Source organism: Calypte anna, chromosome 2, assembly GCF_003957555.1.
Source record: "Calypte anna isolate BGI_N300 chromosome 2, bCalAnn1_v1.p, whole genome shotgun sequence".
Taxonomy (NCBI): domain Eukaryota; kingdom Metazoa; phylum Chordata; class Aves; order Apodiformes; family Trochilidae; genus Calypte; species Calypte anna.
In genome coordinates, this window is record NC_044245.1 from 19,786,580 (window position 1) to 19,805,023 (window position 18,444).

At 36.8% G+C, this 18,444-nt stretch overlaps 1 protein-coding gene across 1 annotated transcript in view; it reads right to left on the bottom strand.

The window, feature by feature from the left end:
• PLXDC2 (plexin domain containing 2) overlaps window positions 1-18,444 on the bottom strand; it is a 229,301-nt gene that overhangs the window by 102,029 nt on the left and 108,828 nt on the right. Inside the window, exon 3 of the mRNA XM_030445902.1 lies at window positions 2,896-3,042. Coding sequence (XP_030301762.1) covers window positions 2,896-3,042 — 147 coding nt within the window. The remainder of the gene's footprint in view (window positions 1-2,895; window positions 3,043-18,444) is intronic.

Sequence of the window (18,444 nt, forward strand, 5' to 3'; positions counted from 1 at the left end):
TCCCTGACACTATTAGAAAAATTTGCTAATACTTGTCCCAGTTTGAGAGCACCAGAATAAAAATTGCCTATGGACATACTGACCTGAGACCTCCTGAGACCCGAGGTGCTGCTGGGCTGGGGCTGAAGAAGGTGGGTCAGGTGACCCACAGAAACCAACCACAGTGCTCCTACCCTTGGGGATCAGTATAAAATGGCTCCTGAGGGAGCCCTCTCCTGGCTGCTGGCTGGTGTGCTGGGCTCTGTTTGTTATTGCTGCTGCTTGTCTCCCCATTGGTGAAAAAAAATCATTTATTGAGACAGGTTGCCTTCTACTGCCTTCCCAACTAAGATTTACTTGGTTGCTCTAAGGCTGTTGTAGACTTTTACTGGAATCCCAGACTGGACACCTCCATAATCTGCTGAGTTCAGTTTGGGATGTTTCTGGTTGGGAAGTTATTACCAACTGAGAAGCATGGGTTCCATATTTACACATTTATATATATTTGTAATTCCCCACTGTTATTACTTCATTAAACCTATCCTATTTTTTTTCCTCTAACCTTAAAGCCTGTCTCCATTTTATCTTCTTTTATGTTCCCCTGGGAGGGCACTGGGGGAATAACGAGAACATCTGTCACCTAGATATTGGCTAACCTGTGATATACTGAGCATATAGTACTTTAACTCCTTGTTCTACTGTCAGATTGGAGAATAACTTTTAGAAATTATCAGCATGTAGACCACCAAATCACAGAAAGATCTGCAAATGCCCTTTTAAAAAGAGTAATGGCACAAAAAATTCATTTCTATGGAAGAGAAGGGAAGAAAGTGCTTCTTAGTTATGTATGATCTTCTCAGAATATATAACTACTGTTGTTATACATTTATATATAAAGTTTCTTACAGCTTCATTGTGTACATTATGTGGGTATCATTTGCCTGATCACATACAAGAAATCAGCAACAGAAACAAATAAAACATAAAGCTTTACAAGATGACTCTGTAGTACTTTATCACCATTCAAGAGGGACATAAAATAAACCTCTGAAAAAGAGGTCTTTAAAACAACATGTATACATGGCTGTAGCTACTTAAGTTCACAGCCCAAGATATTTGGGTATGTAGGAAGAGAGATGGATATCAGTGTGCTAAACTGGTACCACAGCTTTCTCTGTTGGAGCTGGCAGAAAGGCAGAGTGGGCAACCTGACATTCAGCATAAGTCTTAAACAACTCATTTTGGGGAGAAATAATTGAAACCCTCATGATGCCAAGCTCCCCTTTGCCATGCTGGAAGGTCTTCAACACTGATCTTCCACCTAGACAGAAAGCACTGTTTCAGTTTAAGCCTCTTGTTGAAAATGTCCCCCTTGAAACTGATATTTTGAGTTCTATAATCTCAATGATCCAATTGGAAACAAAATGCTTACAGCAAAAGTATGGAAGGGTGTAATCTGCACTAATCATTAGATAAAAGATTAAAATTTCTCAAAGGATTCTCACTAATGTTTAGGACTGCAACCTCAGAAATTATTTTTCTATGGAAGAAGTTTTACCTTGTATAGGTATTTTTAAGACCTTTTTTTTCTTTTTCCTTTTTTTTTCTTTCTCTCATATTTCCATTCTCTCCCTCAACACAGAGCACCAGAATCCCAGGTGAAGAAGGCAGACAACACAGGTTTTGACTTTTATGTATCCCTGAGTTCTTTTTCTCTCATTAGAATCAAATTGTCCTAAGAAAATGTGCTGTTCTGTGTTTCATTTAAGAGATAAGATATATAACTGCCTCAACCTCCTGCATTTGCATTATCTCTGAATCTTTACAGACTTTTTGGCTGCAAGGAGTGTAGTTCATGTATTGAACTTTCTGTTAGACACGTAGTGGATTTATCACCCCACTCTGCTTTTTGTATTCTGAGCTAAGTAGCACAGTATTTCTTCTTGCTGCCTCTTACATTCCTCTGAGGAAGTCACCTGGCTGGTGCCAGGGAGAGAACATAAACTGAGAGAAAATATAAATTCAACTAGGCTTCCCTCTCAACTTCAAAACTGTTAAACCCATCTACATCATTAAAACTTACTAACTGTCCAACTTTTAAACAAGGGGTTGACTAGATTTTCTTTTTAAACTAGCAATCTCAAGGACTTTTATTTGGAGCTGGGTTGGCCAATGGATGAAACAAGAACATGAATCACAACTGTGAGTTATAATTTTATTTAATTTGTCCTAATATTGGTTCATTTTTGTATGCAGTTTGCAGCCACAGGTGAGATCTGTGAATAAAATCTGTAACTCATTCAGCATTCAATTTCATTTTTAAGCATGTAAACCCATTATTTTCATGCCTGTTTTACCAGGCAGCATGATTACGTTAAGTTAAACAAAATTGATATTTACACTTTGTAGTATTTATTTATTGAAACCCTGATATTGTCATCACATCTATCACTTCTGTTACCATATGAAGTATAGTTTTACCAGTTGTTCCAAATGAAAAAATAAGTGTGAGACCTTGTACAAATAGAAGTGCAAAAACAGATACTCCCCATGGGAGACAAACTTCAGTAACTTAATCCTGAACCTAATTTTGTTGCTATTGAAGTCCATGGTAAAATTCCCTCTAACTTCAGCAACACAAGTAGTTTACTGTTTGGTTGCTTATGATACTTACGTAAAGAGAAGAATTTTAAATATATCTGTAAAGACATCTCTGGAGAATGGTGACAGCAGATGCAAAAAGAGAACTTGGAATCATTTGGCAGTGACACTATGCAGAATGTCACAGCTTAACTAAAATTCAAAGATGAAGCACTGTGAACAGTAATCACAATACTTAGTAATAATACAGTGTATTTCACCAGTGACTGGTGAAAAATACGTATATTGGTCAAAGAAAAAGTTATAACAACTTACAGCTGCCTGGCGATGGGTATTGGATAGGATGCCATGAATCTTTACTTTGTCTTTCTCCATTTGATCTATATTCACCCAGAGATCCCGGCTGGTAGAATCATATGGGCCATATGTCCTTGAAGTATAATAATTATGATCTGTGTCCTCCTGAAAGGGGGGGAAACAGAAAATACAGATTAGAGTGGAAGATGCACCTTATATATACATACCTATATGTATATATATATATATATATATAAAAAGGAGTTTCATATAAAAGTCACCCTTGAAATACTGTGTCCTGTTGCTCCTAGGAGCAGCAGAAAAGACTTTACTGCAAGTTAACAATGAAGGAAAAAGTACAAACTGCAAATCTGTTGGAGAAGACAGCTCTTCTCTCAACCACAAACACTTGGCAAGGCAAACAGTTACCTCATACAATCATAATACAAGATGATTGCAATGTTCACTATCCCCAAATCCCAATCATACAGTTCCTGTAACCACATCAGTGAAATCTATGGCAACATGATGGTTTTCAAGGCAAGATGGACAGTAAGTTCCTTTCTAAACATAATTTAGTAGAATACACTTTATAATAATACTTTAAAAAATTGTAATACTTATAGGCTTACAATACTATTTCATTTTACATCTTTGAGAAATTGTTTAACGGCGCATTTGCCACTAAGGGACAAATACAAATATATTTGTGGAACTAGGCTTCCTAATTCCTGCAGTCTTTAATGTTACAGTAGCTGCCATCATGCTCACATCACAGCAAATTCAGAGGTAAAATACATGAACCCTACATGTGCCATGAGGGACTGTGCTAGTGGTCCATCAAATCCTACAGCTTGAAGGTTGCAATTCTGCAATCAAGTAGATGGTTCAGAAGACAATGGCAATTGTCTTGGCAATGTCTGCTTAGTTCAACCTCAAAGCTGAGACTTGAGCACTCAAAATATTCTGTGTTACTCAACCTCACTGCAATGAGTTTACACTCCAAATCATGTACACTTAGCACAGTGAAAAAAGCAAGTATTTTAAATCTTATAATGCAGAATTAAGCAAATGATAAAAAAATGTAAGTTTAGGAAATTCCAAGATTTTTGCAACAGCCAGTAGCTATGATGTGAAAGAACAAAAAAAAAAAAAAAAAGGCTTGGTCTGAAGTGAGAGATGAAACACATCCCAGATTCCCAGCCTTCCTTAACTCCTTCCAGGTTGCTGTAACCTTTAAATATTTAAATCAACAGCATTGCCAGTTTTCTGCTGAATAAATCCAAGTAATGCTGTAGAAGAAGTAAATGCTGATATTTCTCAGTTCTTTCCTCCTTTCCCTCTCCTATGAACTTTGCCAAAGCAAAATAAACAAAGCCTCAATTATTGTGTTTTAAAATTAGAATAAACTTAGAAAATAAATAGTAGCATGGAAAATGGAAGAGGCAGACTTAGAATTTAGAATTATGTGTGGTGATGGATATGTTCCCATCCTGCAGTTCCTCCCATACCCATCAAGCACTGTGGATGCCCCACATCATACCATGCTGCCTTGCAGACCTGACACCCCCTTCCCAGAAAATACACAACCCAGTCCTGAGAAGAAGATTGGCAAGGGCTTATATTCTAGGTGAAACTATTCATGTTCCAAGTTAATGCACCATTACTGATGCATTCTACATAAATAGTTGCAGATATAATCATGTTCTTTTCTCCAGGATGTTTTTAATGTCTTCTGCTATACCTAATATGCCAAGATGTACTTGCTCAGTAAATCTCAGTGACATTTTTGAAGCAACCTCTAACAACTTCAGCAGCTGTAGGTTAGTCACACAAGTAAATATAATTAAAACTGTACTGTCAGGAAAATTACAAAAGCCAGCCACTTTAATGAATTCTTTTCATTTTTTTTTCTTTGCACTTTACCAAATTTTTTTAATCCTCTCTGTAAATTTACAATATGACTAAAAAAATGATCACACAGCTAACTACTCCTGGGCTGAACAGCTCAGGAGTTCTTAATAAGATAAGGATCCATGCTTATATTCCAAGTTACAGCATTTATAGCTTTTAATATGCATTACCATGGAAATGAAATTTAGTTTTCTGTAAGTTTCCCAGCTGTAGAGAAACATTTTATTTGTATCAATAGATCCCGATGAATTTTCATTCTGACAGACCTGCTTTTGGGCTTTGGTTGATTGTACCTGCTTCATATGACATTCTAGTCCCTCTATGTATGCATAAGAAGATGGAAAAATGCTTCAGAAATGATGCTGAATTTGCATGTAAACTACTGAATTAAGAAAATAGTTTTAATAGTTATTTAACAGATACAGAATTTTGTTAATAAGCAGATTTACATATAAATACAAGGATGAAGAGAAACACACTTTGCAGTATCTTCTGATGGCACAGAAGCATATTAGCAAATGAAAGTGTATGCAGAGAAAGCAGAGAACATACCTATTGCTTCAAGAAAAGTTTTCTTATTTTATTTCCCAGATATTCTGGGGGTATAAGCATTATTTCCCATTGCTTCTCTAGATGTACAATTCTGTCCAAATACTGCAGGTAGGAAGCACACCTCTTGTATAGAGAAAGTGCAGCTTTTGGGTAAAGGACTTTTCCAGAGATATTTTGCACCAGCTATGAGGATGACTGTTGGCAACCTTTGTGAGTATAAGGGGAATATTTATTAGAACTTTGATTCTCTTTCTGTCACAATTCTTTCATCAGAAATTGAACAGTTTTGTACATATCTAGGAAACAAAGGACTATAAGCAATATTTAAGGTAAGAATAAGAGCCTCTGTGGAATCCAACTGCATGAATGTACTTTTAAATACTGGATAGAGTTGGATCCAAACAACAAATATTACTGAAAAAAAAACTTGTAACTGAAAATAAACTTAGTAACTTCAACCAGAGAAAAAGAAAAGCATCTCACATCCAGGAATGAGCTCTGCTGTTTCACAATAGCTCACTGTGGTAAAACTCCTAAGTTTCTCCATAGTTGAAAGAATAGATAAAAACAATCATAGAGCAAATAACTATAGATCAGCCAGCCAGATGGCAGTTACATTCTTGCAGCTTAAGTTTGGGTTGCCTTCTACCAGTCCTAAGACAATCTTTGTGACATGACAGATAAAAAAATCCCAACAACCAATCAATAATACAAAGCTCCTTATCTTCAAATATCTGTGATTGTCTTGAGTTATTGCCAGCTTCAGTAGAAGACAATTATTTTGATAACTACTGTCCCTTTAAATATTCTCTTTATTGCAATGGCATTTTCAGACTTCCATTGAGACAATACCACAATGAAAAAAACTTTGAAGCCATGGAGCATATGCAATTAGACTTTATAGAGGCCTAATTTTATCCCTGTAAAAGGAAGATCTGGTATCTGACTTTTAACAAAATGCATTAATAAATTGCCCAAACATTGCTAAAATTGCAGACTAGGCCTACTTTAAATTAATCCAAAATGTTGCTGGTATTTGCCCTAAAAATGGGCGCTGAGGAACTACATCATCAAATTCTAAGTTCAGAAAGTGATGTTTAACTCTGAATGCAATAGGAGCATTTATAGATGAATAGCCTATGAAATTAATAATATTGTTATTCTTTCTAATAAGTGCATTTTTAGAATAAAATAGAAACACTGGAAGAAGAAAACAGGCAGCTATATATTCTAAAACAGACTACTTTTCAGGGAGAAAGCAAAGATAATAAAATACTTCTTGGGGAATTTAGAGGAAGCAAATGAGACAGCAATTAAAAGTATTTCCCTAATGGAGATAACCAGTTCTGACAATTCATTTTACAGAAAAAAATAGAAATAAGTGAGCAACAAGATGGCCCTGCATGCATCCAACACAACCAGGTTCCTCAAAACTATCTCCACCCTTACCCAATCTCATGTAATGTTTTCTATTATGCTACTGTATCTCTGCCTATCCTGTTCATAAAATACAGCCAAAACTGACTTCTGAATAGTTTTAGATTTTTTTAGAAAATGGCTCTTAAATTTCTAAACATTATTAGTGCCCACCAGCTAAAATACAGCACGAGGGGAAGGACAGAAATGACAACTCAGGAAGGACTCGAGGTAGCACTGCATTGCAGCTGATGGAAAGAAGTCTTCCATCTGGCATGAGTACAGACACAATGAAGGGGCCAGAGAGATGCACAGTCACACACTCTGTGACCAGGGCAGAGGAAGCATGTCTGTATGGTGTTGCAATTGAACTTCCTCATTTATTTACCTTTTCTTTAGGCAGGCATTAACTGAGACAGGGGCGGGTGGCAAGAATACATGATGAATACCTAACAGCCATAAGCAGAAAAGATGAGGCATTATAAGAAATCATCTGTCCTGATAAAGGGTCCAAATGGGAACATTAAGGCCAGAAAAAATGGGATGGAGACACTTTTTTATGTTGCTATATATGCTATGCTTCCTATACACTGCTGCCATATGACTGCATTTAAGAACAGAATACCATCATTATAAGTGTAACATAGCAACGTTATGATGCAATTTTACAGTTTTATAGGATCTGAAGAACCCTGAGGAATGCTTAATTTGAACTGGCCTCTCGAAACATGAAAGGTCTAATTTCAGTAGATAAGCTACACTTGAACTACTACATGAAAGTCTTGCAGCGGATATATTTAGTGGCTGCTACTTAGGAAGCTCCATTGTTAAGAGTGGTTGTCTGATGCTCAGAAGTACTGATTTCATTTCATAAGTGCTTTGCATCAAGGATAAATTCTCTGTTGTTCAATCTCTTAACAAAAGCATTTGTTTGGTATGAATCTACCAAGGTAATAAAGTTTACAGACTGCCTCACAGCTTCCACAATGACAAAGGTTTTTTTGTTTGTTTGTTTCTTTTTTTTTTTTTTTTTAAATAACGTAGGAAGACCTTAGGAAATGTGTGTATATATATGTGTGTATAGCATATATTTTCCTAAGCAACATCTATTTTGAACAGCTTCAAGCATGTCTAATGAATGAGAGGATCCCAGTCTAATAAAATCCTTTGTCTGCATGCACTGGAATGCAGAACTTCATCTCCTATCATATTGTCCGAGAAGAGGCTACGTGAGTGTGTGCTCTGCAGAAGCCTGAAAGCCTGTGGAGTGTGTGTGGGAGTCTTCAAACTGTTTTTCACCAGGGCCTTTATAGAGGCTGATTTGCCCAGAACCTCACAGATTTTAAGCACTGAATGCACGAAGCACTAAATGATGCCATCATCTGGGAAGAAACAAAACCATTTAGCTCACAGCTCTAACCCTTACTCTACATTTCACACAACGCATTACAGAGCTCTACAACATTTTACATGCCCAGGTTTTCAAACTGCACGTTTCTAAGCCTCTGACAGCACCTATAATGGAGAGTCACTCACACTGACAGACAGCCTGGCAGAGGAGGATACGATAAACCGGTTACTAATCCAAAAAGCAGTTTAGTCTTTCTGGCTTTGTGAAAAGTCAGTGTGGAGCCACTGCCTTTTTCATGATACTTAGCCTCTTTTGAAAGGAAGCATCCCTACTGGAGACTGGTATAAAACTCTCACCCTATTTAGGGATCATTACAGCCAACTTATAAAGGCCCTTGCACGGTCTTGTCACAAGAGACAAGCTTCAAAAGAACAAAAGTGTCTGCAATGCCTTATTTAGCAGAGGAAAAAGGCGAAATCACCCAGACACTCAAAAACCAATTACAGCAGGGAAATATTATACAGTTTCATTCCTGATTTGCTGAAGCAAGAGTTTGATAAATGACATTCTCAAAATAAGCTTTTATTAACTGCTCTGTAGCATATTCTTCACTAAAAGAAAATAATAGGAACCATTGCAATAAAATGACCATGAAGACTTAATTATGAAATGCTATAGAGTTTATTTTCTTATTTTTAGATATTTATAAATTACTAGTGTTCATAAAATTGAAACTCTGTTTGTAAACACAGAAAACTCACTGCCACGCTTAAGACTACAGAGCATCAGTGGTTATGACCTCATGTCTGTTGGGACCACAGGGGTTCATCACTCCAGATAATGCCATCAATAATTCCATTTCTGTCAAGTTAGCTTTTAAAGAATTAGTACTTTATTATTTTAAAGATTTCCTGCTTCTTAGTTAGAATATAGGCAACAATGTATTTCTTTCTGAGTGTATATACTGACATACTTAGAGCCATACTTAGAGCTCCTTAAGATACAGAGTAAGTTTTATTCTAAATTATGCCTTTTTTCCTTCCTTTCTTTTATTTTTATTAATCCAGGTATTAGAGCAACTTTAAACTCTCTGTAGCCTATTTCTTCCTGCAGTAGGTATTCAGAAGCCTGGCTGGGTAAGTCATCCATGTTTATCACTCTTTGTTCCTTCTCTATTGGAAGAGACACATAGAAATCAGAGCAATCGAGACCCAGCAGACTGGAGGCCTCACATGAGGAGAGAAAATGGCAAACCTGAACTGGGATGAAAAATATTACAGATCTGAATGATCTATAGGGCAAGGCAGGAAGCTGCATCCACACTCACTGGTGTGTACTGCAGTCCCTGTGTCTCAGGGATCCATCAGGGCTTACAACTGAAATCATAGTGCACTCAGTTGTAAAAACAGATATTAAGTTCATATAAGCAGGAACATGAGTTTACAATAGTGGTACTGTTTTACCTACAGGGTAGGTAAACTTGAAGCTTTAAAAGGTCTTATGAGGTGTCACCTCATTCAGCACCAGTCTTTGCCAAAGCTGTGCTGTTCAGCACAGAGCCAGACAGCAACATGCTCATCACAGAGCTTGAGAATTAAAGGGCAAATTGCATCAGCATGGATTCTCTAGAGAACACTCATTTTAGAAACACTGCTACCAGAACTGGTTGGTTGTTTTACCAGAGTATTTTCTAGTTTGGGTCTCACATATATAATATATTAGAATTTTTAATTCCTAAAACAGAACTGGCTGAAATTTACAAACAATATGCAAGATTTCAATATTACTATTCATCTCTTAAAGGGATAAGACAATGAGGTTGAGTGAAGCTGCTAAGCTGTAGCCCCAGTTCCTATTGTTCTTTGAAAAGCTGGCACTTTGCTTTGGGAAAAAAAAATATGCATTTTGCTTTGTTTATATGCGTTTAGAGACAGGATAGTCTCTATAAGTATATTGTAAAGAATACTATGTAGTATTTTATCAAACTGTTTTCACCAGCCGCATTTCTTAAGGACTTGTCACAATAATGCTTCTTTTCCTGATCTTGCAGTCATGCCCAAAAAACAAGTCAATCTCTTGAGAAGTCTCTAATGTAAGTGCCACAACTGTAAGACATCATATTTAATCGAGATGCTTGATGAGGCACACATTGGCTACACAGGCACTTCCAAGTCACTACCTTTGCATAACATCAGGTTCTAAACAAGCTTTCTACATGATCTGCATTCATGATCTTCTCAGGGAGAATACTTTGCATTTTGCAATTACCCAGACAAGATCAAAAAGCTAAATAATATCCTTCCTCTGCTGCCTCTGAAAAGCACTACTGACTTCAGCGTAACACAGAATCCAGTTGGTCCAATTTTTTTTGAAAATGTCAAAATTATACTAACACAGGTTTTTTTTTGGTAGATGCTATTTTTTCTTCTGTATCACTTCCAGCTCTATGTTGATTTTTAAGAGTAGAGTGATTTAAAGTGAAAAAGTTTCATATATCTGTATTTCCATTTTTGCTTTCAGCAAACTACTGGACACTAGAAGGTATAATACAAGGCACTACAAAATTATTTTTTATTTGAAGGGTGTCTTTCCACAACTGAAAGTGATGAAGAATGTATATCCCCTCTAACCACTGAAAACCAGAGAAAGATAAAGACATAAGATTTCACTTGCATTCTAATTCAATTTTTTGGGGGGGAGGGGAGGGATTGGGAGGAATGAGGAAGAATCTCAATGACCCTGACCATCACTGGGCCACTTTTATTTTCCTTGATATAGCTGTTGTTGGTATATCTAAAAAACCCCAACCTTTCTGTCAATTAAGGTTTATCATCAGTTCAGCAAGCTTTCAGGTCCACTTTACAGCAAACTGAATACCAACCTTGACTGTAGTGACTGTGGATGAGATGCAGTTGCCTAACAACAGGAGGAGCCCAGGGCCACTTGAGATCTGCAGATCTGATCCTACAGCAGACCCCTACACTACAAGAGGAGCAACAGACCATTCACTATAACCACATGCCTAAAATGATACCAGACACCTATAGCTTGGTAACTGAATTTCACCTTAAATTTCCACCATCTATAATAGGAGAGTTTACCTTACATGTAAGAACTTGCACATCTGCTTAGGTATCCAAAACATGAAGCCAAACTTTACCTTCATTTTCAGCATTAAAAAAGAAAACCACCTCTACAAACTCCTCCCTTTCGTAAACACCACAGAAACCTAGTGTTTTCTGTGAATTCATATACATTATTAGAGCTGTATACAAATGTGTACCAGCCTTGATTTATTGAATTTTTATCTAAGAAACAAACCTGCACTATATTTAAGAAATTACTTTGATTTCCAAGCTGAGGGAATAAAGTGTCTGTCATGCCTGACATGTATCATGAAGACAGTAATAATTTAAGGAAGTAAATGTTTACAGACTGTTAAAGACTAAATCATAGTTTCAAATTTTTTATTTTCATTTTTATTAAAATTTTATTTTCATTTTTATTCTTTACTTACATTAATATATCTGTAGTCCAGCTTTGTAGCACAGGGATTACTTTTTTAACAGAATGAAAAAAAATCTCATAAATAAGTTGCTATTTTGTTTAACTACACAGTCATCAGGTACATGACTGAAAGATTTGGGAGATTGTTTTCTAAACAGATAGGGACATTTGAGGTGCTTTCTTATAACTATGGAAGGAAGATGTTGGAAACATCCTTACCAAAGTTGCTACAATAAACCACTGTGCCAGCCAGTCACTTATCACCCCAAATGAGCACTCACCAGGCTGCTGACATATGGAAGTCACATTGTTGGCCCACCTCTGGATAAAGCCAAACTTGATGGTAGCACTCTGGAACAAGGTTACACCTGTTCTAGCACTGGAAGGCACTTTTTCTGTCATACATCAAGAAAAAGGCATCCACACTTTGCCTAAGGCAGGAAGAACCTGAGAAAGCTGCCTGTTACACCTCTGAGAGATCATGGCATTTTATCCCTCATGGCATTTTACTGTTCCACCTGTATGAGATCAGACTTATAGGATTTCCATCTGCAGTTTCTCCCCATTCTTACTCCTTTGGTTGCCAAGGCTGCAAAAAGAATATTCTAAGAGAGTATTGCTTTCATTTATTTAAAAATTTAAATAGAAACTCATGATTCTACCAAAAGCTTGATACAAAAGCAATGAAGCAAACCTCCCATAACCCTGACACATCTCTCTGCTTCTGCTAAAGGTTGTGCTGCCAAAAAGAGACTGGTACAAGTCTGGTGTTGTTTGTTTGTTTTTCCTTTCCTTCTTGTTATTCACACTGAAGCTTGTGGCAGACTCTCCAAAATCTCCATTGCCAATTTTCTGTTCTAGGAATAAATATTCTGTGTTATTACTGAAGGTCTGTGGAAAGCCAGACAGGTTACACATGAATGCAGACCTGTGTTACAGAAGAAAGAAAAACAACCAACCAGCAAACCAACCAACCTGTTATTTTCATTACTTATTGATGTCTGCTCTGTGTCTGAAATACTACAGCTATTAAAAGTTTTTTCCATCAGCATTCTCTTCAGCAGTTGACAGCATTTAGATGGCTGTTTTGGAAGGACAAGTGCACATTCTACAAATGGAACTTTCTTAACTCAGATCCTCCTCTTGATATGAATTTTCAGCGTTGGCCCCATTTATTATCTTTGAAGCCTGTATAGCTCTCCCAATCACCATGAGGACAGGGCATTGGCTTCCTGATAAATGCTGAAAGCTCTCAATTATAATTACCAAATTTGCACACAGCCAAAGGAAGAGCCTGATGAAAATTGAAACAATGTACCCATCTGCTTACATGCGAAGTTGTTACTGTTTGGGAATAACAGATAATTGAGTCTCCCACATTACAAAACCAGGAAAGAGTTTCAGAGCAGCATGAAGTAATCGATCAATGTCAACAGGATTCGTCCAGCTTTGAAAAGCTATCCCTAAGGACTGGTGTTATCCAAAGTGGAATTAGGTGGCTCAGTGTAACAGCTTTTTACTTACCTACCCAAATTCCTCTGTGCTCAGTAACACACTCACCCTCACTCCCTGCTCCAACCCATCCATGCACAACTTGCTGTGTGCTACTAAATCAGTCACAACTGTTTGGTTTGCATGGGCTTTTGCATGGAATTTAGGATCATCCACTGGTTTTTGCAGGACTGGATCAATACAAGTTTGCTCCCTCCCGAGGGCACTCCAGGGGAACATAATGAGCAGAGTCAGAAAGTAAGTGGCTGGGAAGAGGAGCCCTGCCCAGTTTTCATGGCCACACAGATATTGACCTTTCCCTGGCTGAATCTATTTTCAGGCAACTTCTACAAGCAAGAGCTGAGAAAAGTATGAATGCAATAATTAATTCAGAAAGAAAGTACAAGGTCTGTTGTTGATACCACTTGTAGCTCTTTTCAGTTATGAGTTTAGAGATGCTCAAATAACTGTAATGTGCTATAGGAACTTAAAGGTGGAGAGGGATATGGATACATACAATGGTATCAAGAAAATTGAAAGACAGATTCCATTAAATTCTGAATCCCTCATTTCCTCTTTTCTATAAGTAATAATTATCATCAGCATGTTAAACTAAATGCTTTGTGTGACAATTTAGCTAAGTACGTGGAAATGAACTCAGGACCACCCTAGAGATCTGTGAATTCCCTTACTTAGGAGTGGTTTTGATTTTTTCCTTCCTCTCCCTCCAGTGTTAAAAGACATTAAAAAATGTATCTCACCTCCAGTCTTCACATTTTTCTTTTTCATCTATTCTAGAGCTACTTGCACAGCCATCACCCCTTGAGCTTAGATTGAGAATAAGGGAAATGTTGACAGGCTCTTTGCTACAACTCTTCTTGCAGAGCTGGCCATGAATTGACTCCAGCTGAAGACTGCAGCAAGATCCAGTGCAAGTGTCAAGATGAACTTGATTAATAAATTCAGTAGAAAAAGATATATGAGGCTTTTGTCTAGTTTACCATTTTGCAACTGAAGGGCTGAAAGAAAACAAGACACTGATATATTGGTCTGCTGGCCAGCTGGAGAGTGTGACATCACTGGTGGAAAACTTCGCTGGGCAAGCAGAAAATGAATCAAGTAAATTAATGATTGTCCCAAATTGTAATTCTAGTTGCAGGTGATACACAATTTGGTTTCATTTAGTAGAAGTAGAGAACTATGAGGCTTCATGTGCGACCTATGGTACTTCCAGATCAACTCACTTTCTATCTTTTCTTTATAGCTATTAAAAATATTCAGTTAAACACTAGATTTGGCAATAACTAAGAGAAATTTCAATTTGACACAGGATGTTTTCTGAAGCAGTTTGGATTTTCTGAGGTAGTTCAAATACTTTCCCTAGTATTAAATGAAGAAATAAGAAAGCTTTTTTCCCTTGACTCAGTTTGAAAAAAGACTTCATTTTTTTCTGGAAAAAAATTACATTCTCCATCATCTCCAAAGTAATAAGGTAATTTTCTAAAACAAACCATTGAAAAGGGTGAATAAAGACATTTTAAAATAGCTGTAACAACCTTTTCAGCAAAGACCATGATAAAAGTTGTTTAGAAACACTTTGCCTTTCAGTTACTGTATCATTTACAAATTTTAGCTCTCTTACAACAATAATATGATACCTAAATATTTTGCTACCTAGAAACGTAAAAGTTATATCCACAATGGTTTCCCTGGAACATCTGAAGACTGTTCCTCCAGTAGAGTCTACATCTTTGTTGCAACTTTCAAGCTTCTACCTATGAAAATAATATGAAAATAACAATATGAAATTTACCTTAATTTAGCAAGTGGATACCAATAAAAGCACCAGAGCAAATATAGTCTCTTAATCCAAATATCCTTTTAAGTCTACTCCTCAGAATGGACTGGGGATGATGACTAGGAAAAGTAAAGAACCCTGGGCAAAGAGTGGCAGTTCTTCATTTTTCCCATATTCCAGTGATTTGCTCTTCAGAAACTCCCTTTGTGTTTAATAATCCTTGACAGATTTCTGTTCCATTAATTTATTTAATTTTGTGGACTGTGAAATCTGCAGCATTCAGTATCAGTGTGCTCCAGAGATTTCAGAGTTTACTGAGGTGCAGTAGAGAGGAATCTTAAGGGATGCTTGTTTAATCTTCTAGAACACTATGGAAACATCAGAGCCATGAAGAGCACACATCCAGAGACTTCTGGGCTTAAGTTACACTGGCTTAAAATCAGTGAGACAACTGAGTTTTAAATACAACTGAATAAGAAATGGTCCAAGGCAGCATAACATAGAGTCTGATGAGGCAGAAAACCTGATATAATATGACCTTCCACTGTAAACCCACCCTGTAAAAACTGTAAACCCCACTGTAAACACAGACCCTATGAGGAGAGGCTGAGAGAGCTGGGGCTGTTCAGCCTGAAGAAGAGGAGGCTCAGGGGAGACCTCATCACTCTCTACAACTCCCTGAAAGGAGGTTGTAGCCAGGTGGGGGTTGGGCTCTTGCCAGACAACTTTCAACAAGATATGGGGGCATGGTCTTAAGTTGTGCCAAGGAAAGTTTAGGTTAGATATTAGAAAGAATTTCTTTATGATATGTCCTCCAACTGGAGTAACATTAGAATGCAGGTATCAAGGATAAAACTGATTGTTGCTTCATTTTTTAGTTTTTTTCCACCTTTTTCTGCAAGTACAGATATCAGAACAAGTACACCTCTTTTGCTCTCTAGAGAACCAGCCAACTCTAGTGAAAAATCTTTGTTTTGCAAAGCTTCAACCCTCCCCACTTTAAGCCAAGTGCTTTAATTGGAAAAAAAAAAAAATCCTAAAATGTGGTTATGTGTTTTTAGTGAAAATGCATTACTTTAGTACTTTTAAATCTGCATTAAAATGTGACTATGTACTGAAAAATAATTGTCCTGATGCAGAGATCATTAGCATCCCCAATTTTAGTACACTGAATGATAAAATGTTGTCCATTAAATTCACCATTTCATTCCTGAGGATCAGTGAAAGGTAAAGAGAGCACAATTTAAGCAAAATATTTAACTATAAATTTAAAAACCAGCTCTTAAGATATGGCAAGTAGAAAACAGACTCTAGAAGTAGTGTGTCTCTCTCATAGATTAGGATGAGGAAAAAAAAGCGAAATACAAATTGAACTATACGATAATAAGGATTTTTTTTCTTAAATGCAGAACATATTTCTCAGTCACTTGGAGAATACAGTGTTAGTAACACTGATCTATTTCTGTGTCCTTCAAATGCAACTGGCATTAAAGCATTAGGATGGGAGGAAGAAGTGGGAGAAAGAAAAAAAGGAATAAAACAAGCAGCCTTGACCAACTGACAGCTCACTATGCAATGATGATATTATTCTATTTTGAGGCTTTAGTTATGTGTGGACAAGCTCTTTTACTTTTAATGCAGTGCATTAAAGCAGTAATCTCAGGATAGCATTATTTTTTCAGCTGAGTGAAGTTTAATCTTAACCATTATTTTGTTTTCCTTTCTCAGACTTGCAGTAAGAACACAGCAGTGGGTACACTGACACTGCTGTCAATAGCTGAGAGTAATTGCTCTCAGATCTTGAGGGCTATAAAACTCATCCCTTCTGTTGTTTTCGCCAGTCAGAATCAAACACCTTCACTTCCATGAATGACTGGGACTGATAAAAGAGAAGCTTTCTTCTGGGCATAAACTCTGGTAGAAAATGCAAAATTCAGCAAATGATTGTTGCCAGTAGGAAATCCAGTATTGCTCTGATTAGGTCAAGGTTTTTTTCAGGACTGAACTACAGAAATTGCTAAAATTTACATTTCAAAACAACGTCTAGAAAAACTAAAGTATGCAAGATGCAGCTGAGTATGATTTAGCACGTTCAGTGTGCTGTTTCTTACTTATAACTGAATAATTTTGTCATACAGTTGTAATCATTCATTCTGTTATAAGACTTAGTTTGAAAAACAATCACGTTTTTTGCACTCTTTTCACTGTGTAAAGCAATAAAACCTTACCGCTAGCATGGCTGCACTCAGCTCCAACCTGAATATGATTTAAGCTATTATTTTATTACTGGATTTCTTTTCAATATTTGAAGTTTGTGAAAGAGTAGTATTTCGATGTATTATTGATACAGAGTGGCATCAACTTTCAAAGTTGAAGTTTGAAGTTCTGAAGTTATTTTGCAAAGTTGATCATCTGCTGCTGATACCAATGCAAGATACATATCAGAAACCACTGCATTTTAATTTCTCTGTATTTTACTTTTGGGTGTTGAGCTGTTCACTTGGGCCAACAGGATTAGGGGCAGGGAATGGTGAAGCAAGGGACCAAGATGTTTGCCAAGAAATCTTCTATAGAAGCTAGAGCTGCTTTACAGAAAATCTGGGATAAAGAGAAAAAAAAATATAAATACAGAAGGAGAATCACCTCTGTATAGAGCTCCAAATAGCCATAAACATTGGATATCCCTTGAAAAATGATGCTCATTTTCAGCTACAGAAAAATTGCTGTGCAACATCTGTGCAATTCACAATTATATATTAATGCTTTATTAAGCCTTTCCCAGTGCTCAGTGGCCATGCCTACATTAAAATAAGTACTGTGACAAAACAGGAATGCATTTTTGGATTCCTTGCTGGCAGACAGCAGGGACCACACATCTGTAGTAGCTGCATTTCAGGGTTTAGTTCCTTTTCCAGTAAGTGCGAAAGAGCAGCAAGCAGCGACAGCCTCTGCTACCTGCCCTCATTAACTTCATGGCTACAGGGCTTTGAGGAGTCACAGAAGCATTGGTCATAGCATGAATCTTAGTTTATTTTAACAATATTAATGCTCATTTACTTAGTAACAATGAGTCATTATAGATTATAATTTATTTTTTATGAGAGCAATTGAATAAAGGTAGTATATTTGTCCTATTCTTTCTCCTTGCTTGAAAGAAGGCCTGCCAAACCACATGAATTCATTAAGACATATTTTCATGCTCATTGCTTTTCCAAGGACTTACAGTGTTCCCAGCAACAAATTCCACCTTATGTATTGCATTTCCTAGGCTCCATTTATTCAAAATAAAAAATACTTCGGAATATCCTTAACACAATAAGCAAAACCAGTAGATGACTCAACAAATGAAAAAGCAAGCCCGACCCCCACTGCTAGAAAGTCACCAGAAAGATGGGAAGGAGGGGATAGGTAGGGGTAAAAAAAAAAAAAAAATAAAATATATATATATATATATATATATATAAAATGAAAGCTAGGCTTGAAATGGTAAGAATGTGAAATGCCAAGAGAACAACTTTCTAGAAAGAAGAATCAATTA